General features: G+C 41.3%; 2 protein-coding genes and 1 long non-coding RNA gene across 7 annotated transcripts; all 3 read right to left on the reverse strand.

Moving 5' to 3' along the window:
* Positions 1 to 73: 73 nt before the first annotated feature.
* LOC103721291 lies at positions 74 to 8,056 on the reverse strand. Of its 3 annotated transcripts, none has more exons than XR_005513836.1 (6): positions 3,749 to 8,056; positions 3,422 to 3,500; positions 2,990 to 3,306; positions 2,706 to 2,904; positions 753 to 2,486; positions 74 to 619 (listed from the first exon to the last, which is right to left on the reverse strand). It is a non-coding gene; the product is annotated as an uncharacterized LOC103721291 (long non-coding RNA). The 3 variants fall into 3 exon arrangements; XR_005513835.1 differs by having other exon boundaries at positions 2,990 to 3,118; positions 3,230 to 3,306; positions 3,422 to 8,055; XR_005513834.1 differs by having other exon boundaries at positions 3,422 to 8,055.
* A 2,405-nt stretch (positions 8,057 to 10,461) lies between these two features.
* Positions 10,462 to 13,306, reverse strand: LOC103721295. Of its 2 annotated transcripts, none has more exons than XM_017846306.2 (3): positions 13,129 to 13,306; positions 10,767 to 11,982; positions 10,462 to 10,676 (listed from the first exon to the last, which is right to left on the reverse strand). In XM_017846306.2, exon 2 carries the CDS (start codon positions 11,849 to 11,851, stop codon positions 10,814 to 10,816), a length of 1,038 nt encoding a protein of 345 aa, XP_017701795.1. In that variant the 5' UTR covers positions 11,852 to 11,982; positions 13,129 to 13,306; the 3' UTR covers positions 10,462 to 10,676; positions 10,767 to 10,813. The 2 variants fall into 2 exon arrangements, with proteins under 2 accessions (XP_017701795.1, XP_008809671.1); XM_008811449.2 differs by having other exon boundaries at positions 10,462 to 10,679.
* A 3,590-nt stretch (positions 13,307 to 16,896) lies between these two features.
* Positions 16,897 to 26,350, reverse strand: LOC103721304 (trafficking protein particle complex subunit 2-like). Of its 2 annotated transcripts, XM_008811460.4 has the most exons (6): positions 25,694 to 26,329; positions 22,391 to 22,503; positions 18,964 to 19,049; positions 18,732 to 18,793; positions 18,266 to 18,351; positions 16,897 to 17,117 (listed from the first exon to the last, which is right to left on the reverse strand). In XM_008811460.4, the coding sequence occupies exons 2-6, from the start codon at positions 22,469 to 22,471 to the stop codon at positions 17,025 to 17,027; spliced, it is 408 nt and encodes a 135-aa protein (XP_008809682.1). In that variant the 5' UTR covers positions 22,472 to 22,503; positions 25,694 to 26,329; the 3' UTR covers positions 16,897 to 17,024. The 2 variants fall into 2 exon arrangements, with proteins under 2 accessions (XP_008809682.1, XP_026666083.1); XM_026810282.2 differs by lacking the exon at positions 18,266 to 18,351 and having other exon boundaries at positions 18,661 to 18,793; positions 25,694 to 26,350.
* Between the last annotated feature and the right edge of the window lie 1,561 nt (positions 26,351 to 27,911).

The raw sequence follows: 27,911 nt of genomic DNA on the forward strand, positions 1-27,911 counted from the left end.
CTTGGAGGCCATTTTAGTTATTCTTGAAATAAGGAACCTCCGGTCACAAGACCACATAACAATGCATCCATGAGATGGTTAAAAATAAACTTAAACCAAACCAAACGAACGTCTGTTCTCGGTTTAACCAGGGATATACAGCGTCAGCTATTAGACTACATACTGTTGCATTAGAGAGAGGTATAATCGAATTTGGCAATTTCGACTTTCATTCTGAAATGTCAAAGATCACAACCCTAAACTCCAAAAATATTGCATTTGATAGACTTAATTCTGGAGCCACTTTTGCCATACCCTAAAAATTCTTATGGACTTCCTGCATGCAGCTGCATCCTCCTCTACGCCTGCCAGAGGTTGTTATCATTTTCCTAATATCCCGCAGAATATGAGGGCAATCAGTTTGGACTCATGGGAGTAAAGTGCAACTTCTCCGGCTGACATAATTAACGAGGAATCCTCTCCCTACCAAGGCTTCGGAAATTGGTGACAGGCAGGATAATCCCGGGAGCAAATGCATCAGTCACGGTAGCAGTCGCTGTGTCTTCACTCTCGCGTGTGCTGTACCAGTCCTGGCGTCGACGGGCTTCGGCCCAAAATGATCCTGAAGCAGTCACAGCAGCTGCACAAAGAAAAGAGGAGACAAGGCGTCAGTGCAAGAAGAACAAGTGCAAGCTGTGCGTTCACGTGTCTTTTCTTCCAAAAGAAGCATGCAATTATATTTCATATGCAATTCAAGAATCACTTCCACTTACTTTCGAGCAGTTGAGACTTCCTGCAGGAGCAATGCTGGCTGTCCTCTTGCATAGTCGTTTCCTTCCTGATCATCTCAAGTACATAACAGGATTACAGGAGGGAAAAAATCAGGTACAAAATGTACTCCAACTTAGGTGAAGCAATATGCACACTTTGCCTTTTCTTTCTAGGGTCGATCTGGGCTGACTCGATGGAGCCGTCAGCATGTTCTGACGGCACACTTCTAACATCATCTTGATTCGCTGCAGTCGAGAGCCAATTAAATGTGCTCCCATATCTAGTGGAAATTGATAACTAGAACAAGAATTCTGCGGATCTTGTGTTTCTATGTGGATAGCCGGCCCAAAATAGGCCCATATTGGACTGAAGTCGGCACACCCAACAGATGTCAGTCTAAAATACAAATAAAAAAAAAGAAGATGGGAATAGGGAAATCCCGATCTCCTGTCCGAGCTTCCGATCGGAGGTGCGAGGTGTGGCCGGTGTGGGGTCTTGAAGCCAGTGAGAACTGCCGGCAGCCGTTGGAACCACCCTCAGCCGTCGAACGGCCGAGACAAACCTCGGAACTACCGACCTTATCTTCCACCTTTTTCTCCTCGATCGCTCGATTTAGTCCCCTCTTTCCCCCCGCATGATCCATCGCTGATCTCCGCTTCCCCATCGTCCCCGGTGGTTGCTACGCCACCTCGATCAACTGCTGCTGCCTGAAGCCTCTCCGCTCTCTAGTTTTCCCTTTGCCCTGTTTCTCTACTTCAAGAGTCATTAATTACTCTTCTCTTGCTGGAATCCGCCGGAATCCACCGCCATCAGTCGAGAGCCGGTGAGCTCCTTCACCAACCCCAACTCCCCAGCCTGGCAACCGGCGAGATACTGGATACGATGCAGATATCACAAATAGAATGAGGCCAAATGGAATGGTGATTTGGAAAGGGAATGAGACCAAATGCATGCAATCTGGATCTCATCCGGACATCGGTCGATGTATCCATCTATCTTGTCGTCAGTCAGTTTGGGAAATCTACTGGCGCAGAAACCTACTCCTCGCTCAATATGTCGTCGAACACAACTGGACGAACACAGATCAGATCGGATCAGCCACTCATGGAACCACTATACATGCCAACCGCCCATGACACACTTGGGTATCGGCCGGACATATCTGCCTCGGTTATGCAACGTTGGACCCTCAGGACGTGAAAGAGATGCTCCGGCCCATGGTGCATGTTGTGCATCCCAACTCCCAAACCATGAAGGGAGTACACATCAAACCTATGCAAGATCACCGAAATCCAAGCTTCAGCAGAGATCCCCGCTGGCTGGCTACTCCATTGATCATACGAAATTCTGAAGAAGTCTGCAATGGTTGGTTCTCCATGTGTTTTCCACGATGTCTCCCGCGTGCCTATTTCTAACGAGAAAGAAATCAGTCTTTCCAGAAATCAGTCTCCCCGCCACGAGAATCACAGTGGCATATGTATCATCGACCAGGGCATGACCCAGAGGTTTGCACACTGTCCTTTCTCCAGGTTCAGAGTTCAGGATGCCCGATCCTATAGTTTGTTCCATTTAGGGAGATCGAACAGGACACGCTCTGACCTGTTACCGCCTCGTGCATTTAATTTTGGTGGCAATGAGAGACTTTCCGGAGAATTGGAGCACCCATGTGTCCTAGCCATTAGTCATTTCCCCATTTTCTTAATTTTGTGTAGGACTGAGCGAGATTAGAAGCTTTCCTGCAACATCATGAACAATCGCATATTATTAGGGGTTAAAGGAAAAAAAATAATAACCAGAAAAAGGCAAAGAATAAGTTAACTTGACATTAACTTGAACCAAATGCTGCATCATTTCAATGCAGGTGTTTGGCTCAAGCTAATTTCCCACATCGCGCAAGTAAAAAAGGAAAGCAGCAGCAATCAGTAGATGCAAGAAAAGGCTTAAAAAAACCATACAGTTTGTCACATTTAATCCAACTCGCATGTTGATCTCAATTCTACCACACTTGTCATTTTGATTTACTCTGGCACGGTTCGCAGCTATCCTCTTCAAGGTAAGAAATTTGTTGGCTCCAATTATGGGAAGACCTAATAAAATCTAGCATACAACTTAGGAGGCATCGGGCCTGAACACTTGGCGTCCTTGACATCCTTGCTGCAGATAAGAATGCAGACAAATCATCTCAGGACATCACAGATAAAAGTCACCCAACAACTAAGACATGATTGCTGTGGGTTACCATGGAACGTCCCAATGATTAGCAGCAGCAGCCAGGTCCAAGCATGCTGTTCAGGGCTTTAGCTGAGAGCAGCAGGTCTAAGGCTGCTCTGATAGCAAGGAGTATATATACATTGATGCTTAGCAATATCTTGAATCAAAAATATCCAACATAGAATCCGAAGTCATATTTTGGATGAAAAAGAATATCTGGAAGATTCATGTTGGATTGTCAAGCAATAATAAAACTGGAACAAATTACCATCGCAAAAACACCCCGATGAGTTGGAAAGAGTTTTATGCCTCAGTCTCCATCAGCAATTCCTTGAGTTCAACTTTCTGCAGAGAAAAGAAGCTCGGCAACATGTCATGAACTAGAGTAGCAAGTGTTCTGCAGAGAGAGAGAGAGAGAGAGAGAGAGAGAGTAACAAGTGCGTTACTCACTAAAATCTACCTGATACACATTAAGAACAATGTCTGATCCCCCAATGAACTCCCCCTTTATAAAAATCTGAGAACATGTAGGCCAATTGCTGCACAAATAGAAAGAGTACAATTTATCTGAGTTAAAAAGAATAAATCAAAAAGCAGCTTATTGATCTGATCTAGCAGTCAGAAATCAATGAAGTAGGGATATTTGAATATATTTTTTTCTTTTCTCTTATATTGGAATTTCAGTGGGCCTCATCATGGAGTTGTCATTTAGTTGCCTATATAACATAGGTTGGCTGCATTAGGAAAACAAATAAGGAATGATTTGAGGAACGTAGAAAAAAAATACCGCAGAAATACCGAATCCTTCACTTCAATGGCAACAGCATCTGCAGAAACCTTTTAGTTTGTTCTTTGGTAGGTTCATAAAGAAAGCATCTCAATGCATAAAATTAATAATAAAGAAGAATAAGAAATTATATAAAATAAACAACTAGAGATGAGAGATCCACAAACAATTGGCATTTATAATATTGATATGAAAAATCTGAAAAAAGATGTTACTGTACCATAAATTAATCATCATTATAATAAGCATCTAAAAACCTACGACCATGCCATCACTTTGAAGATATCTCTTGAAGTGCACATTTATTTCCAAACACATTGCCACTATTTGCAAGTACAAACTGAATAAATGCAGTGGACTGATCATTCACATATCTGATAGTATCTAAATAGATAGAAGTGACACTTTTAACACAAGCACGCCTGCAAGCTCACACATATACTCATGTGCATGCTTACATGCATGCGCACATGAACGCGCACCCGTACTCTATGTGTGTGTGAGAGAGAGAGAGACCAGGACCCAACACAGCCTGTTCAACAGGTAAGACACACCACAATGTCCTAGTAGCCAAAAGTACAATCATCAACTATCTGCTGCTGTTCAGCTAACATGTAAGCTACTTTGTCAACTAATCACATCTGTGGGTGGTCTGTCTATTAGATTGGCAAGCAGATTTATGGTCCATACAATTTTTTAGATAGCTAGGCATAACTCTAGTATTAGGTTTTATTTGTTGACTTGGTAGGAAAGTTTTCTACTTGAACTTTCCATGATTTAATGTTATATTGCAACTTTTTGAAACCTATAATTTCTTTAGCCTTATGATATCACTGAAATTATGTGTACTATTGTACTTTTTTGCTCCAGCAGTCCAAAACTTAAAAGATCCAAATAATTTAGATTGGAGAGAGAGAGAGAGAGAGAGAGAGAGAGAGAGAGAGAGAGAGACTTCACGAAAAAAAAGATACTTAAGAGCAGGCTTTCACATCCTCCTTGAGCTCAGGATGTTTCAAAATATATCTTGCACTAACAGGACTCCTGTATAACCATATGGAAAAGCATAACGCGCAGAAGCTAACATTTCAACACCCTTCAAAGATAGAAGTACTTCAATCTCACAAAAGTCAGTCTGGCATGCAGTAACTAAGAGTTTTGCACTCACTGCAAACGCACTGAATCCGCACGGAGGAGCATCAGGAAGTCCCTTCATATAAACCATGACAAGAACTTCCTTGATATCCTACAACCTCAGAGGTACCAGTATTTTTAAGCAACATAATATATGTTTGGTCAAGAACATAATGTTGAAGAATATTTCATGACTTGCTGAAATCCCAGTAGTGATGCAGCCTATTCACAAGTTTGATAGTTTATTATAGAGCAGATATACAAAAGAAAAATCGGAATAAAGATGCATAACTACTGAGTGCTGGAACAGTAAGAAAAGCTCTCCATTAAGGGTATGTTTGGCTGCAAGGAAAATCATGAAAAAGGAAAGGGAAAAGTAGGACTTATCCATGGAAAGGCAAAAGTTTCCCAGAAAACTAGTTATAAACTTTCCAAATTTGTTGAATTTCCAATGCGAAAAATAAATGGAAAACAAGATTTTTCAAAGAAAACAAGTTTTCCGAGCAATTTTAGTTGCAACCAAATCCAAATATACCCTAAGTATGCATTAAGTACATAATATGCCTACATGAGTTTTGAGTATGAACAAGAAAAGATTTCTTTGTCAAGATAAGCCAGGTTATTCCATATTGTTTTGTATTTCAATTGACACTGCATCTGTTTCGTAAGATTTTTATCTCACTTCATCCTTAGGCACAATCATTTGGGTGGCACACTAATAAATTAGGTAAATTATATGTCCCACAACCTAAATTTTCGATTTCTCCATGGGGACATTTAGCAAGGTTCCTCATCAGGGCTCTTTATTGGTTTTTAATAAAATATCTCTATGTAAAACCAATTTGACTTCATCCCACTATAGATGGAAAATCAACAAAAGGTGGACCAATTCACACACTTTTGATTTTCTACTGTTGTTATTGATTACCAACAGAACTTATTAGATTTGGGATGAAAGACCATGTAAATGCCTAGAGAGTGAGTGATTGCAATCATATAAACCACATAGAGATCAGTGCATTCCTGATGACAGAAACCTCCACCGGCGTCAATTATAAAGCCATAGTTTTCACACTAGCTAAATATATTTTCATGGTTAATATCCAAGACAAAGTCATAGTTTCAAGAACTTTAACCCCTTGTACAGGCAGGGATGGTGTTTTTGATTTGTAATGCTGTCTATCCATACTCTTAATGAATTGGATTAGACTTTGGAGTCTTTCTAATCATTCTCTTGGGGGAAAAAATCAAGTACTTTAAGTCAGCACTCAATTAAGTGTACAAGGGAACTTCAAAGAAAAAAAAAACAATCAACAATCTAATAGCACAGAATGTATATGCCACTTTAATAGAATAGAGAAAGTAAACCGAACTACAAGAGGATCCACAAGCAAATTGTTTTTAGAAACTTGAAATATTTTCACAATAATTGGACAAAAAACATAGATGCCCCCTGTTTGGTTTAAATAGCATGGAGTCTGTGACCATCACATATATTAAGATAAAAAAAGGTCAATATTAGCTATGGGACCAGATATATTGTATGAATATGAATGCAGGCAGTGCAGAAGGTACATGAGCAGATAAATGTTACAGAAAAGGCATGATAATGGACATGCATTAAGATTTTGAGATAAGTACATTAGAAGAATCTCAGAAATGTCACTTGGCTAGAAAGTGCGAAAGCAAGCTAGGGTGGTTTAAATACATCTAGCACGTGCTAGGACTGGCGCTTACAAATTAAGATCTTCAGTATGAGTTGAACATCTGAAAGGGGCAATGAGAAACAATGCTCAGTTTGACTCATGAACCAGAATCAATGATCATCTTTTTTCGTAACATGCAAATCGATTTTCAGGATTTTGGTATATGATTTATTGTAGAAAAAGTTAAGCACTCCTATAAGCAAATAAGGAGGGCAGTAAAATAACAAGGTGTGAAGTAAGTATTCTTACCTTTGACTTAAACAAAGGAGTAGACATGAAGATGCCGGTAACCATGCTGTTAGGTAATGACTTAGCCATACTTGTAGAGAAAATTATCCACTCAGTTTGAAATTCTACCTGATATAGGAGGGATTTATCGAACAAAGCAAGCCCAGCTGCGCAAGGACAATGACTAACCACTCAAGAAACTAGACAAGGAAATCGTCCAATGCATTCTAGATTTCCAGGAGAACCTTCCACCAAATAGAAAGAGAAAACTCTGGGGTTGATGAGATCAAAACAAATGAAGCAACCCTGTTTTGGTTACGAAAAGAAAAAATCGCTCGAAGACACCGAACGAACCCCTCGATGGTCTTTTCATCAAAAAGAAAAAAAGAAAAAAAAGAAAAAAGAAAAAATACCGTCAATGATCCCTAGAAACTACACCAACTAAAAGGAAGGAGAAGAAAAGCTAGAGAGAGAGAGAGAGGAAATACCGCCGACACACACAGACAGGGAGTGAGAGAATGGGCTCCACCGTCTTTCTCTAGCAAGGAGGTGGCGGCGGCGTTGGCTAGCTCTCCACGCTCCGTATAAAGTTTTAAGAAAGATTCAGATAATTTGCAATTTCCAAGCGAACCAGTTATAAAGTTATTTTGCTGGAATAATTAAGCAATATTTGTGAATCATCTATATTCAGTAATTAACAATCAGAACAACAACGGATTATGAGATTTATGCAAATCCGAAGAAACTATGCAACGCAAACCATCAATTTTCGGGTTCATGCTGAAGGAAACCGAAATTAGGGGTCATGAAGACGACCAACAGGTAACTAAGAAGATGAGAACTAGAAGCCTTGCAATTAGGGTTTTGCTACCGTCGTTGAAGGAGAGGAGCGGGGGGCGGAGAAACTAGATCGGGAACGAGGTGGCGACAGGTACCGGAGAGGGAGAGCAGCGAGAGGGACCGACCAACGACAACCGAGCAGAGAGAGCATCAGAGAGAGGGAGGGACGCAGTGCCGTGTACACGTCCCATCGGGTCACCGGAGAGGCTCGTCGGGGTCGCCAGGGCTCCAACGCGGATGACGGTCGTTGAAACTTTAAACAGGGGGGAAAGGGGAGGCAGAGTGAGAGCGCCCCACGCTCGCTGGGCGCGAGTGTTTTTGGAGCCCGTTCTCAATTTCGCCCAGCGCTTGAAAGCTCTTGAGTAAATAATAATAAAGTTGGAATTCGTAACACAAATAAAAATGACTTTTTTTATGTTAAAAAAAAAAAAAAAAAAAAAAAAAAAAAAGGAAAGAGGGGGTGAGAAGAACTTCATCCGCATAGCAATCTCCACTGGGCCCCCTTCCGGCTGGAGAGTGTTGGATGCAGGTAGCAATCTCCACTGGGCTCCTTTCCTGCTAGAGAGTGTTGGATGCGGGGAGAACATTTTTTACTTATGCCCTCCTCATCCGTGGCAGAGCCCCGCCAGCATGGCAGCCCTATTTCCGTGTGAGTACGTCACATCAGCACCACCTAAGTAACGGCAAACCAGATAGCGACTCCACCGAGCAAACCAGGTTGAGGGCATCCAGTCCTCGCATTTAATCGACGCCCGTGGGTTTCAAATCTGGGCCACTCCGATGAAATCAAAGCCCCATTCCCACCGTGCTACCACCTCGGTGGTAATAAAAAAGACTTCAGAAAACATGAATAAAAGAAAAGTAGAGGAGGATGCATGCATTTCGAGTTGCTAGATTTTCCTTTTTTTTCTAAGAAGATGGATGGCGTCGAATTGCTTGTAAATCATAAGCTATAGCTTCATCTATTCTATAGATAGTTCGCATCCGCAAGGAGTTCAAGATGTATTATTGATCAAATTTCTAGATTTGGCCTAAGGGTGACCACGCCGGAGGAAGCCGAGAAGACGCCGACTGGGACGGAGAAAGAGGGTCACCTCCTACGCTTCAGGGTATTTGCACAAAGGCTTATTTATAGTCCCGACAAAAGTGCCTGGGTGGTTGAGGCATGGTCTATCATCATCATGGAAGAAGATAGTCCTGACCCGGTGGCGTGTGGCCAAGGCCAAGGCTTGCTTGAGGCGCACGGTTTGGGCAGTCCTTATGCACGGCATGGTGTTGGCTGGTGTGGCAGGGTATGACTCTTGGTAGCAAACATGACGGGGGCAGCAAGGCATGGTCCTTAGTTCTTGAATTGTTTTGTATTGCTTACGGAGGGCCTTTTTCTACCCTCTTTTTATAGGGTAAGAGTCTTGGCCGTTACCTGTAGTTTTGGGCCGAGTTGTGATCAGCTGGCCATTAGCTGGAGGCGGCGTGAATCACAGAAATTAAGGTTGATAAGGCTGAAGTCGGCTCGGCCTCGTACCAAGGTCGGCTCGGTCTTCAGCGAGGTCCGAGGTCGGCCTGGCCTCTGGCCGAGGTTGGCTCGGCCTTCAACAGAGTCCGAAGTCGGCCTGGCTTTTAGCAGAACCGAGGTTTAGCCTGCCCGGCTCTGAGGTCTGCTCGGCCAAAATTGGATGACTCAACGTAGAAAGATCCATTTTGCCTTCCATCACTACCTCTCCTTCGAGCAGTATCAAGTAGTCTTTATAGCGGAAAGGTTGAAATAGAGTTTTGAATGTAACTCAGAAGTTTGACCGAATTTAGTAATTGACAAGCAGAGACAAGTTCTGAGCTGGCCATAGAGAAACGGAAACGCTGAAAGTAAAGCAATGTTACTATGTTAGGAGGCACCATCTAATATATAACACACACAAAAAAAAAAAAAAACAGAAAGATAGAAATAATATACTGAGGAGATTTGTGTAACTTGGTTCCGCTCGCCAGGTAGCAAAGAGCTCGAGCATCTCATGATACTGTAAATCTGAATTACTTCTGCCGCCTTAAAGTTGCTAAATGGTAGACAGGAATTGATAAACAATAATTGGATTACATTATCAAAGGCTATTAGTATACGAGGCATGGACTGGTACAGTTTCCATAATCCTACCGACCTTCTAGATTTCATACATAGAGCAATTTAGAAGCAATACAAGGTTCCCACTGATCTAACATCAGAAGATCTGTCGACCAAAATTGCTAACCCTATTTTGGCATGTAAATTGCTAACCAAAATCTCATCATATTAAGGTTGAAAAGTGCGGCAACCTTTTTCCAGATTAAGATTGAAAAGAGCAGAGCATGTTACCAAATTAAGATTGAAGCTAGCAATGTTATGAATCCTGCAGACAGAGTACCATCAGATAAGATTTTTTTTAACATTCGACCTTCCCACCCCTCGGCACCAAATTATAGTATCTGGATCCGGGCCTCATGGCATTTTTATCATCCCCATATTCGGACCCTGATCGATGTCAGTCACGATAGTAACAGACCCAGAAATCCGGCAGGTTCCAGCAAATTCCAGCTCGGGATATTTATCCCTGCCCAAGGGCCTCGTACTAATAGACTGATGGTCACTCGATCACTTTTAATCTTGAAAAGAAAAAGAAAAGAGAGGCCAGATACCCAAATGTCATCCCGACGCTCGAACGCCCAACGCAAAGGTCGATTTACCGTCGTAAACGCTAGCAATATCCAAACGACCACTAGAACGATCACTCAAACGAGATATGACTATGAGCAACCAAACGCGTACGGCCATCGGAAATGTAATATCCAAACCAGAATCCCACATTCCATGTTCGAATTCTTCGATGAAGCAATATTATTCACAATCTTTTCTTCTCTTTTAAGGTTTCAGATCCCTCGAAAACAGGTCCCCAAAATGTTCAATGGCGAAGAAGCACAGAAGCAGCTACCTTCCCATGTTTAATTAATGGTGAAGCAGCTAGCTCCCAAGGTTCAACGGTGAGAAGTGGCTGATTCCCCTGTTAAACAAATAAAAACATAAGAAAAAGACACTTGTATCAATGACAAGAAATATTTCGGAATAACAAGTGATTTACAGAACCCACCCCCCAGCTCGACACACCCAAAATACGACACGGCAACAACCCTACAATCACAGCAACTCATCTTCATCGTCCTCCTCGTCGTCATTGTCCGACATCCTCAGCTGCCGCCGGCGTCTCCCCTGGCCTTGTCGAGAAGCAACAGGCGCATCCTCAGCTCTGCTGGCATTACCATCATCGTCCGCATCATCAATACCGTTGCTGGTTGGTCTGCCGGAGGACTCCTGCTCGCTGAAGGTCTCTTCCCACAGGATCATTCCCCTTCCTCTTCGGCTCCGTGAGGAACCTCTCGAGGAGCTCCTCGAGGAACGCAAAGATGGTCGTGGGGAACCCATACCTCCTGCTCGAGTCACCTGTACAATCAAGAAAACTGTGATCGAGGGAAATGGGATTGTACCGCCACTTAACTCTTCATCGTCCCCGATGACGCCGATGCCATCCTCCTCTCCAGCGATGGGCGACCGAAACATGCTGAACAGGTCGCCAAGATCGCGCTGTTGCTCCAACCTCCGCCAATCTCGTTGTCGTTCAGGGTCGACCTCTGATGGACGCACAGAGGGGTGCTCTTTCCTAGCATGCCTTCTCAGCTCGCCATAAACCCCGCTGAACCCACAGGACTCCATAGCGCAGCCACGGATCTTAGCATTGAGATACTGGCGTGCAGGCTCCACCACGGTCCAGCCAGTAACGAGCCCACGGCACAGAGGGCACAAGAGCTTTTCCGGCTGTTGACCCTCGGCACCCTGTTGAGACGGTTGGGATTCAGAAAATGACTTGCGGTACTGGTCCAGGCAATTAGAATGGCGGTAGCTGGTGTCGCACATGAAAGCGCGACAACCCTTCTCCCGGGAGGCGCAGAGAAGGAGAACAGCATTGTGAGGGTGCTCCATGCACACAGGGCAATGGATCTCCTCCCACTCCTTCGTGTCCTTGGCGGATGGAACACTAGATTCACAAGGTCTGCAAGAGGCCGAAGAAGAAGAAGAAGAAGAAGAATGCCTACGATCGCAGGACGAGCTGCATGGGAAAGGTGACCCACGAGATCTTCGTTCAAAGGATGCAGAACGGGTCCTCCTTTCCTTCGGCATACTACTTGATTGAATATGAATGGAACAAACAAATGTTCCTCAAAGCAACTATCTGATGTTCTATAAATTAAAAGCAGGATGCGATATGATCGGGCTTGACACTGTGCCGAGACAGGATGGAATCCTCTGCTCTGTGATAAAAAAAAAAAAAAAAACCAGACAGCAAATTAGGGCAAGAAGAGCTACATTTTTTATCTATTACAGCAATTATCTTCAGTTAAAAAAGAGTCTGGTTAGATAATAAATTTTTAGGTCGCATCTCATAATCGACAACGGCCAAAGATTCAAAAAGACTAACCACAAACAAAAGTAAACATTCAGAATTGAGATTAAGATAAACAAAGAGGACAGGTAGCACATAAACAAGCAAATAGGAACAAAAATTTATCAACTGCGAGAGATAAGGAACATAAATAAATCAATAGAAATTTCGTCACCCACGTCCTCCCTCGTCCAAATAATGGATGCTAGAGCCAAGAGCCAGCACAGACTTATGCGTGCCTTTGGAACTCTTAAGAAAGGAATCGCAGAAACTTTGGTTATAGCTCATCGTATTCGGAGAAATATAATAGAACAAACGACAGAGAAATGTGATGAATACGAGTATACGACTGGTTGCTCTTCTTGTTTGATACAATTCGGGCAATCTCCATTCAAATATTTATTTTCCGGAAATGGCTGGAACCACCTGGAACAGAACCATCCGTCTCACCTTTCACGAATCTACGGATGGCACCTTTGATGGAAGGTGAAAAACAATCGGTTTCCCAAAGCAAAAAAAAAAAGAAAGAAAGAAATAGTCTTTCTTTTTTTCATCTGATCACAACTGCGGCCAAGCAGAATCGTCAACAAGAAAAACATAAGGTCGCAGTCTTCATCTATTATTATCATGATACGACATCTACATCAAGAAATCATTGCATCACAACACCAACCCTCGGAAACAAACCCTAGGAAATCGAACCCTCCCAAGCAACGATGAGTCCGGCATCAAGCAGCAATATCTCCATCAATTAACCAATACAGCACAACCGGCCTCTCATAACCAGCGAAATCCCAGAACAGAGGTACGAGTCTAAGCGCCAAACGAAGAGCAAGAACAAGAACGGCACAAGGAAGACTCCCTCCAAGAAAACGCAACCACGATTAGGGAAAACGGATCGAACAGCACAGAACGCGCCGATCCGTTGCAAGAACGAGAAAAGAGCAGATCAAAGCAGGAAGCAGCGGTGGAAAGAAGCGGAAGATTGGATTCAATTTCGCGGAAGAGAAATTACCGAAGGGATCGAAGATCTGATATACGAGAGGGGGAAGGAAGCGTTTCCGAGACGATGATCCGCTGCCCAGAAGTAGAATACCCGCTGGCTTCCTTCCTCTTGAAGCCGGCAGAGGAGAGAGGGCGAAGACGGATTGTGAAACCCTAATTTCGCGAGAAGGAAGCGAAACGGACAAAGGACCAGGCAGATGCCGGCGCAGGCCACTTATATACCTAGGGGTGGGCTTAGGTGACGTGGCGCATGACGTGGACGGACGGGGTTCTCTCGATTTCGAACGGCGTCTCCTTCTTCAAGTCGGCGGAGATTTTTTATTATTAATATTATTTTATTTTGTGAACGCAGGTAAATCGTAGCCGCCGACCCAAGACGGCGAGGGAGTCAGCACCCAGCGAGCGCCGATGGACGAACGGACGATGGTGGGACCCGCGGATGGGAGGGAGCTGAGACGAGCAAGGTGGTAATCTACGCCCCAGTTGGCCAACCCTATCGTAACGAGTCGCCGTTAAACTGGTTACGATTTAGCGTCGATAAATTTACATCATAAACTATTTGATTTAATTTGTTTATTAAATAAATTATATTAAGATTTCGAGCTTCGACCCCTTTAACCTACTTTTAACTCATTTAACGATTTGTTGGGTCGCTAACCTGGCTTATTCATGACCCATTTAATCTGTTACTCCTGTCTTATTTGAGACTCTTTAAGCTTGATCTAACCTATTCATTGATCAGGTTATAGAAATCAAGTTGAGTTGCATATTCAATGAAACGATCAAGCCCGGTTTTAGATTTTTGATTACATAATAAGTAGGTCGGGTTCGTGTTGTGAAATTACCAACTCAATTCTTATTGGACCAAACCAGACCCATTTGTTACCCTTATCAAGAAGCCCTAGCTCAATTTATTGATGTTTTCATTTAGAACTAGATGGAAAAGTCTGGATCAAGATAGGAGAGGTGGCAGGATATGAAGCTCGGTTATGGATGGTGCGGTCATGCTCGAAAGAAATATGACTAGAACAAGGTCGGACGAGTTGCTGACATGAAAAATTTAGGTTTAAAGTCAAGCCTACGCTTATTATTATTTTCGATTCAACGGAACTCTACCCAGTTTAAAAAGGACCCAATCCGGATTAAGCTTGACCTGTCAAAACCTGAATCTACCGGCAGCTTCATTCAACCCCTGATTTACCATTGCGCGCTCGAGAGGGTGGTGGGGAAGAGGAGGCGATGAAGGAAGATAAGAAAGAGGGAGGGAGGGAGAGAGACAAGTGTATTAATTAATCTCATAGAAAGAGGGTGGATTCTTCTTCCTCGCTGTCTTTGTTGTCCTCGTAGATTAATTGATGGAGTCTCTTCCTCATTAGCCTCATCACCGGGTATTAATAATCTCATCCAATAGCTTAGCCAGATAGAAAATTAAAGAGTACGTGCAACATATTTGCAATTCCTTTTGACTGTACATCTAATTAACGAGAATCAGCAAGATGGTGCCGTTGATATATGGTTGGATTAGCAACATCCACACCAACCCAGCTCAAAACATTTGTCATAAAATATACCTAAACCTTTTCCGGATCCCCTGCAATGCTATCTTCGGTACCGCTGTGCTTTTACATCATCGCGAAAACGCCGCCGCCCGCCTCGGACTTGGACAATCTCTGCTACCCATCCTGCACCCGCAGAATGCTTTCTGAAAATTATCGGTTGGACCGTGATTAATCAACGTGATCGACAGCTCCAAGTATCTTGGTTCGCGAAATTTTTAGAAGAAGCTGAGGCGGAGAGGCATTGATCGCAGCACCCACGAACCGCTTTCTGAGACTGAAGGCGGAGAAGATAAGGTCCCCGCGACCAGCGACAGGACTTCCGGTCCAGCGAGCGGAAGCTTCTTGCCCCTCCCTCGGGGAACTTAAACTCGTAGTTCCTGACCATTGATGGCGCCGGCAGCGGGAACAGCGGCAGGGGGATTGAGTTGCGGTGCAACAATTCCATAGATGAAAGCAGCACCTTCCAATGGTCAGACCTGGTGCCAAACAGACGAGCTGAAATCCAACTCGCAGGTGAACCGGACGACCTCAAATAGCCTTCAGTACCTTGGCAGCACCATCCCTTTGTCAACGGATATCCAAAATCAATCTCTAGCTTTTCGATGGAACCGCCGAGGAATTGCAACCGAATTTTTAATTTAATAATTTAATTTAAAAAAATTAAAAATTGAAAAATTACAACAACGTCGCTATAATTTTTTTTTTTAAAAAAAACTCTTTTGTTTTCACTGCCCAAGAGGGGACCTAGATGATACCGGCTGTACATGGTTTAAAATTGTCGTCTAACATGGTATATTTTTTGCACGGATACAACATTTTGCATAACCATAATGAAGTATTAATGGAAATATTTATTTCTTTTTCAAAAAAATAGATTTTTAAACAGAATTATTATTATTTTATTTTTTAATATTCTTTGGAAAAATTTAGAATTTTTAAAATCTCTTTATCGATGGTTCCCATAAATAAATATAAATACGCTCGCGTTTATTGGCATTTAGTTCTTCCAAGCTCAACTTGGGTTTTAAAGATGATGGGCTGCAGCCCGACTGTTCTTGTCTCTACCAACCATACGGTCCATACCATGCATGTGGCATGACGTGGCGCGTGCATGGCTTGAATATTTTGCCCCACGCTCCATCCACTTTGAATTGAATTTAAAATCGAAACTCGATTTCAATCTAATGAGTATCACAGATCATGTTTGAAATCCTTATACGGATCTTAACGCTAACACTCGCGTGCTGGGCCATTATGAGATGCCAATGCTGGTAGGCTATGAAAGCGTTCATTGTGAGAGCCGCTGAAACCTTTATAGACCTTTCCAATGATTACCCAGACCGAGCTTATTTAAAGGGATCTTTCCAATGATTACCTATACCAAGCTTATTAAAAGGCCCTAGATCCCAGATCCCATACACATCACATCCAAACCTGATCCAGACGCTCCTACTAAGCCCTTTTCCACCTAATTTTCCACTTTTGTCATTGGGCTTTTCTGAGCTCTTCTTGAGCAACCGGGCCAAACCGCCCACATGTCCGTGCTCGTGATATGAAGATTCAAACTCATCTTGGAGATCCTCTTACCACGAGCCTGCACGAGATGACAAATTTCATTCTCGAGCTAGTACTTTCGCCCATCCCAATCCAGATATACCTCTTTTCCCTTTAATTATGCAATTTATCTTATTAATTTTTAAAATTATTATTTTTTAAAAATATTGGTAATTTATGGGCGCCATACCTCCTACAGGAATTTCATCTACCTTCACACGCATCCACCAAAAACGAATTGGAGTTCATCGGTCCTACCTGAACTTCAAGAAACAGAAAGTTAAATGGCACAAACCAGTTCAGCCTTCTACATGGTTACAACGTAAGTACTTCATTTAGCCACCCAAATCAAACAAAGAGGTTAAAAGCCTACTTAAAAATTTAGAACAAGGATTGCAGAACTCTAATTTCACAGCCCCATCCGGCTGATAGGCTGTTGGACCGGTAAACTCCACAACGTGTAAATTGTAGACACCACCTCTCTTATTTCTGGAGAGAAATAACTTCAAGAAACAGCAGGCTCCTCGAGCAATGTTCGTGACAGACAAAACATGGTGGATTTATCAATCAGCACTTTCTGAAGTTGTAGACAAAACATACAAATATATATATATATATATATATATATATATATATATATATATATATATATATATATATATATATATATATATATCAACAATTGACTAGTAGGTTTTTCATCCAGAATAAAATTAGCAGTATACGGACTTCATTATGCATGATACTCAATAGAGGATGCCAAAACTTCTGCAGTCCTTGACAGCGGATGCCGCTATAGATATTTTCTTGCGAGAGCTCTAACTTTGGTATCAAAGTGAGATGATGTGATGCGAGATCCAGGTAAATAGAGAGGATTCAGAAGTATCTACACAAAACCAAAAAGATGATCATAAAAAATTATGAGAAACCGAATAGACTTCACAAGGTAATAAGCAGGAGCAAATAAAATACAATATAAATCTGATTAATGCTATTCTAGCAAGCAGATAATGCATCTTAATTGTAAGGACTAATGTAAAGTGAAGAAAATAGGCGGAACAGCACAGTGATTAAAGAGCTTGGCCTCTCTCACACATTTAGCCATGCGTGCACACAAGCACAAGAGAATGAGCAATAATGCGCATTCGCATGTCCATTTGTATTGTTTATGTTTGTTTTTTTTGCTCCTGCAAGCAGCATGCTCAATCCTTTTGCAACATGCCAAAGATGATCATGGCAAATAACTGCTCACCTATTTGATGAAAAATGAAACATATATATGTCAGACATCCGATGAGCTCATTGAAAGTATTCAAATACCCACTTTCTAGCATTCCCGTTGGTTAATTTTAATGCAGTCAATTCTAAAATAACACCCTATAATGCAGTATCATTTCTGAAATTTATTTGAATTAATAATCATAATAGATTAACTCTCAAATTCCTTTAAAGTTCATTCTTTTTCATATCACTTCAAGAGATCAAGTGTACTAAATTTACTGAAATGAAAATTAGTTTACAAAAATATATGTTTCAAAGGTCACCCGTAGTGACAACGCGGGTAGTGTATTGGCATAAAGATTCTACACCAGAGAAAGTCCACAAGATCCATTCATGATTCAGTGGATTCTGACTGAAGGGTTCCTTCCTCCATATAGACACATTTCATTTTCATTGATTTAAAGAACTTATAATTTCAACTGAGATTTTTTAGGTGTATGAATGCTAAAAGAGTGATTCAAAAGTGCATCACAAGTGAGTGAAAAATCTTTGCAAAATTGGAAAATTCAACTCAGAATATAAACTGATGCCATCTTTTCAATGATTTTCTAAACCTTGAGCAATGAAAACAAACTCAACACAAATATGAACTCCATATCATACAACTCAGTTAACAAAAAAATTCAAGTAAATCAAAAGAAAATGTCTGGAATCATTAAATATTTCTTAAATCGATAATGGCTGAATATGCATGTAGTATTGGCAGAAAAGTCAAACATTATAAGAGATTCAAGTATGTAGAACCAATATTACCTTTACATATAGTTCATGAACCTCTTGGAAGAAACTTTTTATCCCATCCTCATTACGAGAGTCATGAAGCAGCATCAATCTAGTGTGTGTGATAAAGTTAAGTATTGAAGTCACAGTCTTTTGTAAATGACAACTGATTTATTCAAGTGAAAATCTTAGCAAAACTAAAAGCTTCCCATGTTAAAGAACATGAACAATGGAAAATTGACCCATTATAATCAGGGTTGCTTCAGTAGTATCAATTGACTCCTAAAGAAAAAGGAGACAATCAATACAGAGTCAAGAAATGCATATCATTCTTCATCCATCAAACGAAGGGTAAACAACTGGTCTGCATCTCCTGATGCAACTAATATATCTTATAAACAGATAATAATAAATTTATATTTTTTAACCTGAACTTCTCCACCATGTCTGCCCATCCTGTTCAGAATACAGTCTAACAATGTTTTAATAATAAGGATATGACCTGCAGTGACATAAACAGATACCACCAAATCATTGAACCTGTCCACTGCTTTTAAAAACCTGCACAACTTGTGTAAAGATCAGAGACAGTTGCTAGAGAATATAATTCAAAAATAACGTACAAGACCCAACACTTTATTGTCTGTACAACATATAAGCCTCCATAAAGAAAACATTCTCATAAATAAAAGTCAAATATGGAAAATACAGACACCTAAAAACACACTCACATGGCACTTGTTGTCCATGCAAGGTCCTGAACAATATCTAATGCAGCATGTAAGATAAACTGGTGCTTGTGAGCTGCTTCTTCCTTCTGCAACATAAACACCAAAAAACAAGATATAATGTGGTTGGAAAAACATGACCTAAAATGAAAAGGGCTGTTTCCCAAACTAATGACAGGAAGGATTCTAATGGTAAGATCTGCGCAACGTTGTTGCCTAGCAACAAAATGGTAATGACCATGTATATGAGAATATTAATATAAAGAATATATTCAATTAAAATTATGATGCAAATATCTATTTCACCAGCTAATCTTAATCATACAAAGGGCTAAAATATATTTCAACAGCTATCTTACAATGAAACAGCTCTTTCCCAAACAAATAACAGGAAGATTCTAATGGTAAGATGAGCTCAAGGTTTTTGTATAGCAACAACCTAACAATGACCATGCATATGAGAGTATGAATATGAAAAACCTATTCAACTGTACCAAAAAAAAAAACATATTCAATTGAAATGGTGCAAATATCTATTTCACCAGCAAATCTTATGGAGTAATAATGCAGCAAAGATAAACCTTTTGATTCCACACTGAAGCCGGCCCAAACCATGCTCTTTCATTAGGGTTAGCAGACGTGTGTACAAAACAAAAGGCCATTTCATTCCTACTCCATACCTAACATCTACATACCATGCTTATCATGGTGCTCTTCCAAAACAATAACAAATTTTCTTCGCGTCTTTATTTTCCCTATATGTTTTTTTTTTGGTTAATATTCCATGGTAATTTACTGCATGGATATTGTTCTAACTATATGAGCCTTATATCGATGAGTAGAGGGCTTGACATATTTAGCTACAACTAATCATATTATCACTCTTATAATTAGATTTTTCATAAGCCTTATTCTTCAATAGCCATCTATGGCTATTCCAATGCAGATTAACCTAGCACTTAGTGCTAGAGAATAGTTAGTTCTGTATCCTCCGTTGCCTTATCTTTGTTCTCTTGCAAAGACATTCCTGCCAGATACAATGTCAAGGTTGACTACTCTGTTCCCTTGACCAGCATTGGGAACAATTGGCCCTTCTTGATACCAGGTATACTCAGGGTTTTAGTTGCTGCATCTAAATGCTGTGGCATCCTGTTCCGGTGCCTGACGCGTGCCACATACTAGAACCAGGCATGCCATGTCATCCTTTTCCAGCGGTTGGCACTTGTCATGCACCAGCATGCAGCCATACCATGTGCCATCCAGGCTAAGCATGATAAGTGTTGGGCTATGCCTACTGGCATAGCTGGCACTTTAATCCATGGGTTCATCCTTTTTCCTTGCAGGACTATCTTTTATGAGAATCAGAGTTCACTAAACAGCTTCGTTGGATTAATTTTCTGCTTAAGATTCATATGTAACCAGATCATCACCTCATATGAAAGAAATTGATATCTCCCTCTCCATAACAGGTACTTATCACCAATGCCTTGACAGCCATGCTATACCACATCGTCTTGTCTAAGAATCCATTAGCTAATTTTTCCACTTAGCTTGCAGGAAAGTTAAAAATGTAACATAAGAACAAAAGTAAGTTCTTATAAAAGACGGGCACCACTGTCTATTCATGGGTGAGGATTAAACCTAAACTATTTATAAATGGTGCAGTTTAAAAAAATCTCCTTTTTGTTACATTATAAAAATAAGATCCTTTTTGTTTACATTTTAAATATTTTGCAGTTACCAACTTCTGTCCAGGTTATTTCAATTATTGCTTCTTTTTACACACTTCCACATAATTACTAGCCCCTTGCCCTACCAATTTCTCTGCCAATCCTCATTGCACATAGCCATCCTTTCCAAATCTTTACATCATATGAGACATCCATTCTATTTATTTATTTATTTTGACTTGTTTCAGCACACATGAGCAACAAAGTTCTTGTCGATATCATACATCCAAACTTCCAAGCTATTATCAACCTTGCTGTTGCCCAGTTGTCAATTTTTTACTTTGAGTCACAACAGCAAGTGATCCCAAGAACATCTTTGCACTCTTGATACTACTAGAAATGTATCTATTTCTCTATCGAACAACATTTTTCTGATCAAGTGATTTTATAGATATTTCACTTCCAACATGTTTCTCCATAATTTCAAGAACATTTGTCCTCGTATTATAAATTAAAATACATTGCAACTTTCACAAGAAAGATTTGCAAATAAGGAGAAATGTAAACTTTCTTTATCTCTTCCAGTCAAATCCATATAGATAGAGACGGCCCTTTTTGGTTCATTAATACCTACAATATCTCCGTTATATAATCTATGTGCCAACATGCATAAGTGGAAAGAAAGTTTAATAAATGCTCTTTACATGGACATGATAGATGTTGTCATGCTCTTTTGAGACCTTTAGCAGACCCAACATCATGTAAAAAAAAAAAGCATCACCGGAAGGTGCTGACCTAATATGAAGTAAAGAATGCATTTCCATTTTGCAGGCTAAGGTAGCATTGACATTTAAAACTTATATGCAATAAAAAAAGTTAAAACAATAGCCTATAGATTTAATATAATCCAAAGTTTTAAATAAACTAATGAATTAGTGAAAAGAACAATGTAACAAGCAACTAGGATTTGTCGACCGATGTTTGAAGAAATGTCAACCATCAGTATTCTGAGTCACTCATTCAACCACATATATCCTGACCTTTGACCTTACCTAGCAAGCCTTATTCCATCTATCCAGTTCACTATATAGATGAAATGATCTTCCAAAGTTTTGAGAAAGCTCTAGAACAACTCTCAAGATAAAGTCAACCTCCAATTAAAAGCCGCTGGATTCCTATACTAGGTTGGGCAACAAAGGGGATCAACATGAAATTTGGAAGGCCAATTAGAGTAATCAAAAAACACCACATAATTGGCTAATAGGTATTGCAATTTAAGCTTCAAGCAACAAGAAGAAAACCTCCAAGTATCCTCTAGATATAGAATCTAGACGGATGGGAGAAGTATAATATAGGGAACAGTGCATTCATCTTTCAACCACATATCATAAGGAATAAGTCAAAATTGTCATACTGAATATACATAATCCATCAAAAAATATGGGGCAAAGACGGAGCGAAAATAATATAATTTAGATGGAACGAAATTTGAAGTATGCCAGCCATGCCACAACCAAAATATCAACACTAGAGGTCTGAACTAAATATACAAAAATCCACCAAAAAATACGTGTACATGTATACGCACAGTTTTAGAGCTCTTTACATCGCTAACGTGTCTACATGATATTATTATGTAGATAAGAGCATTCATGCCCATTAATTAATGAACTTAGGCATAGTTATTGCTAGAAATGGTGTCAAAGAAAGAACAGAGACACATGGAAAAAGAATAAAGGATGAAGCAACAGAACCCATACTTTGGGTGCAGATCCCACTTCAGCTTCATATATAGGAATGTCATTCCTGCTGACAATTATAAAGCATGCCGTGTTTGCCATATATCCTCAAGAGAGACCAGAATATTGACAACCTGACAAGCCTCAAAGTCAGATAAAGCAAAGGACAAATTGAAAGGAGTTAGGAAATTAAACTACAATTTACATAAAAAAACCAACTTTCTGCTATCGAACACTTTAAGAAGAGTAGAAAGTATCTCCAAAATCGATAAAGTTCAACCATCCAGTGAAAAAAAAAGGAACAGGAGCTTTTCATAAAAAAGGCACAAAGTAGTTACAGACACCTGCTTCATAGAAACAAGGCACATTGAGTGAATAGTTGAATACTAACAATTTCTTCATAAGAAGACATGCGTGGAAAAATAGGTCTATTCTGCATCTATACATAATGCAGGGTATTTCCCAAAAAAAAAACAGAAGGTACCAGGAATTCCCTGATTGATTGATAAAATCAACACAGGTGGCTTAAAAGAAGATAGAAATATCACATGGAGACATACGATGATATTAAAGGAATAGCGATAAAAACAGAGACTATGATAACATCATGGCCGAGAATAGGACAACCTCTTTTCATTTCTTTCTTTCTTTCTTTCTTTCTTTCTTTTTGGTTGTATACTGAGAATAGGATAAGCATGTTCACATGCATGTCATGATAAATATCATGATAAATATCATAGGGTCATCTACAAGAAGCTGCTTCTAAACTATGAAGTTTACCCCACTTAAAAGATAGCATCATGACATCATAATATATAAATTATTCCACTTGATTTATATTATAACCAGCAAGGAACATAAAAAACCACATCATCACGTTTCCATTATTGGGTTTATAGCGGTGAAGGGCAGCTGATGTAGATTGGGTAAGATGTAAGTATTGGTATTCTCAGTATACAACCAAGAAACAACTGGTAAAGACTATCTAAGACTACCATGAAGAAATTTTAGGGGAAACAATGAGACACAACATATCCTACAGACATATGATCAAATGTTACCATTGCAATTATATGTCCATAACGTTCAAATAATTTGATGATTATATCAACATCACAAGTAGTTAAGGTAATGTCTGTTGGATACGGTTACAGTGTAATATTACTTCAAGAAGATATCGTGACAACATACAATTTTGAAACGTAGACGAGAGATGTGTCTGATAACTTTCTCAGGTCCTAATTGTTTCTTCAACTATTTTGTAGAATATTAGGAATCTTTAAGAACATTTGGAAAGATATGTCACTATGAATTGGCTTACTAATGTGGTGTTGGGGATCAAGACCAACAAATCTCATTATAAGAAAGACATTAATGGATCCATCAACAGATACATGTAAAATTTATTCAGTTAAAGAGTCAGTTTCAGCCAAATTACACTTAGATGAGATTAAAGATTGTGAGTATATGAAACTAAAGCACATATGTTGTAGCTTATGCAAGGAAATTGGAGCAGAGAAACTAACAGTGCAGGCACATATCTCACTGGCCCTTGTCCAAGGATTGCAATCAGATGTCACAGTGTGGCTGGGTGATAATTATAGACCACAAGGGATAAGCATGATGCCTACAAGAAGCTTGATACAAAAAACCTAAATGATGTAAACATATTTTCACATTTCCTACAAAATGATTTTCTATGCAACATGAAAAAGTTTATTTGCATAAAGATGAAGAAGTTTATTTACATGTCCCGACTTAAGCTACTGAAGCAAAGAAAGAAGGCTTTTCAAAGAAGATAAACGGTACTAAATTTTCTGGCAAAAGGTATGAGCATCACGTAGTAATCAATTTTTTCCGCTATAGCAAGCTTCAAGAATCTCAGCATACTCCTAAGACTGGAAATTGAAAAATGAGGAACCAAATCTGAATAATATCTTTTTTCTGAAAAAAGGAAACCAGTCATAGAACATGGCAAAAAAACTATGAAGATCATGGTAAACTTCTAGAATCTTGGGCATACTCCTATAAAGCGCTGCAGATCCACAAAATGTTATACCACAATGTTGTGGGGAATGTACATGGTTGAGTTTATCACAGTAACTTCAACTAATGCATAATGATATGATTATATAGCCCAATATCTTTTGGTTTTTCCACCAAATCTAAATTACTGCACACTAAAATGTTCCCTGTATAACTCATAACTGCCACAGATGCTTACTAGCAAAGTTCAAATTCTACAAGGGACTGAGAGAGGACAAGTATGTTGGAAGTCCATTGGTTGTCGGATTCTATTCCTAGTATATCCTTGTGTCTTATTCCAATTCTAGTTAGAATAGTTTATCCTTTAGTGCTAGCCCAAGTTAAGTTAGGTTGAGTCTTAAGACTCAATATAAAAGAATTTGCTTTTTAGTTGAAGTGGAATAGTGATGTTTTTGTCTTGCAATGAGAGAGAGAGAGAGAGAGAGAGAGAGAGAGAGAGAGAGAGAGAGAGAGTAGTTTTATTTAGAGACGAAGAGTATTATTTTTGGTGAGGTGAGATAGTGGAAGTGAAGCTCATTGTTTCAGCCTATATTTTCTTTTCAATAAATTTATTTTTCTCTCCTAAATTTTTTTCTTCCACTACTCATGCTTGATTTAATTCGTGTTTGTTTTGGATCTTGGGTCGGTAGGTTTGATCTACATCGAGTAGCAAACCATTCTACAAAGTATTCAATGGATATTGTGAGACGACCTTATCATTCAACCGTACATAAAAATGTAAAGTTGGAAGTAGCTACTACGAAGAAGCTACAAGGTGCGTGGGTTTAATTACTTTGCTGGTTTGCAAGTTAGTATGCATCAATTTCTGAAATTTATCGCGACAAATTGAAAGCTTCAAAATCATGTGTTTTTCACAGATCCGAGTACCTTCTTGGACCAACAGAATCTTGTCTAAAATTGAACATTATTCAGGGAATGGTGTACTAAAATTCCTTAAAATAATCAATCGATCGCATTAATAGTTCTGATCACAAACGAGCGGAGGCTCATCTTTGTTTAAAACAAAAGAATGCATGAATGCATCTTCTAAGTACTATGAAGCAGATGGAAATCGAGTAAACATCTTGTGCTGATTTGAAGAGTTTTCTTGCTCTTTAGTAGTCGTTTCGAGGGGAGGAATCGAGCTCCGGGAGACAAAAGAGAAACCCTAGCTTCGATAGATCAGGCCTGGCTCGGGGCTTAGGGCTTGAGAGGGATGGACTGGTGGTGGCGGCGCCGGAGGAGGGTTTGGTGGTGGGGTTTTTGGGGTGGGGGGAGGATAGAGGGAGTGAGGCATACCGATTGAGAGGGCGGCTCTGAAGTCAACGGCGACGAGGTCGGGGGCGGCGATCCTTGGATCTCAGCGGAGAGGGTGAGGCCGAGATCGACGACAGCGGAGATGGAAAGATCGAGTTCGGCAAGGAAGTGATTCGAGAGCAAGGTCGGCGGCGGCGTGGCCGACGGAGAGGTCGAAGGCGGCGTGGTCGGCCGCGAGCGCGATGGCTATGGCGAGATCTAAGCGGGAGAGGGCCCGAAAAGGGCAGGATTGGGAGTCACCTTAAGCCCAGGGCCGTTATTTGTGTGCCATTTTCTGAGAAGCACCTCATAGTAAGTACTATTTTCCTTGATCGTGCGTTACTAGTATCAGAAAGGATCATGCTCTTTGCAAAGAGGAGAACCAGTACTTAATTGTATTCGAATTTTGGCTCTATTTTTTTCTTCCTTCTTGAATCTTGATGCATATATTTTTTTGGTTGGATGACCAAAGGGATTAGTTATATATTGCTTGCAAGTGAATAAAGAGAAACGAACAATAAAGAAAATGTGACTGATTAGTTTTAGATCGGAAACTGCATGATATAGTAGGATATAGGAATGAAAGGCATATTCAATTCCTATATGTGCACGCTGTATGGATGGTTGAATGGCTTGTAAATTCGTCGGTGGTCTTGAAGAGGGTAGGAAGGCACATGATCAGCTTTGATGGATGTTGGGGGGAATAAGATTTTTTCCCAAATGACATAAATGCCCCTAAGAAGCCGTACAACTTCCGACCCCGGACGGCCGAAGTCGGCGTCCGACTTCGGAACGCCCGACCTCGAGACCTCCGACCTAAGAAAAACCCCGATGTTCGAGGTCTACTCTTGTCAGCCACCTACTACGGCCGTGCGCCTCAGAGGTCTGGCCGAGGACCATACCCTGACGCCCCTCTGGCATTTATTGCGCATGGTCGCTGTAACCCTCCGGCTTACTCCACAATAAATGCGGATCTCCGGCTTACTCCACAATAAATGCGGATCTCCGGCTTACTCCACAATAAATGCGGATCTCCGGCTTACTCCACAATAAATGCGGATCTCCAGCTTACTCCACCATAAATGCGCATGGCTCCTGTCATCTACGGACTCTCAGCTCTCCAAGGCAAATCAGCCCAGCAGAGTCTAGTCAACTATGATAAGTCTCCGATCTCGGCCATACCTCCGACACCAATGCAATAATTCGTCTGACAGCGTGCTAGTTCGGGTTATACGACGCCCTCATCGCCGACATCAGAGCAATGATTCGCCTGACCATGCGCCGACCTGAACAACACGCCGAGCCGTACTACGGCCTCGCCCTGTTACATCGCAGGTAAACCGACCCCCGCCTATAAAAGGGAGCCTTGGCCCCACGGTGGAAGGAGGATGGATACACTCTACAGACATTATTTATCTCCCTTTCTACACTATTTGCCCCCTCCCTGACTTGAGCGTCGGAGGGCCGGCGCCGGAAAACCCGGCCACCGGTTCGTGTGCAGGCACCCGGACGGAGGACGCCGCCAACTGACGGATCGCCGCTTCGCCACGAGGACCTGCCGCCCCTTCTCTCCGACCGCCCTAGACGGAGGACGCCGCTCGCCGACGGACCGCCGCCCCGCCGTGAGAACTCACTCCCCGCTCCCTCTCCTCGACCGAAGATTGCCCTCGGGTCTAATTTCCAGCAACAGTTGGCGCTAGAGGAAGGGCCCGAGTAGCAGTCATGAAGTTGAGAAGTAAGGGAGCCTCTAACATCTCCCAGCGTCCCCCGCAAAGCCCTGGACACTCTGTCCAGAATTCTCCAACTCCGGCTGACCCAGTTCCTCTGGTCCAGCCGGAACAGTTCGACGCCTTGGTACAGCAAGTCCAGGCCCTGGCCGCCGCCGTTCAGAGTTTGCGGCGCGAGGAAGCCTTACCTACGCTCCCCCCACGGGCACAGGCCCCGCCGGAGTGTCTCCCCAACGGCCCGGTTTTCCCAAGCCAAAACTTGCATGGCTCTTCTAGAGCCAACAACGGAGAACGAGCTTCTCCCCGGAGGGAGTTACCGGGAGAAGGTTTCGATCGGAGACCCCAACTTTCTGAGGCAGAGTCAGCACCAGATCACCGTGAGCCGGCGCAAACCACAGCGACAATCCCACGGGTGGGGGAGCTCGACCGGAAAGTTGAGCATCTGGAGCGTCAGATTGCGGCGCTCCACAGCAAGAAGGCAAGACAAGAGGGAG

This window comes from Phoenix dactylifera, chromosome 11, assembly GCF_009389715.1.
Source record: "Phoenix dactylifera cultivar Barhee BC4 chromosome 11, palm_55x_up_171113_PBpolish2nd_filt_p, whole genome shotgun sequence".
NCBI classification, from domain to species: Eukaryota; Viridiplantae; Streptophyta; class Magnoliopsida; order Arecales; family Arecaceae; genus Phoenix; species Phoenix dactylifera.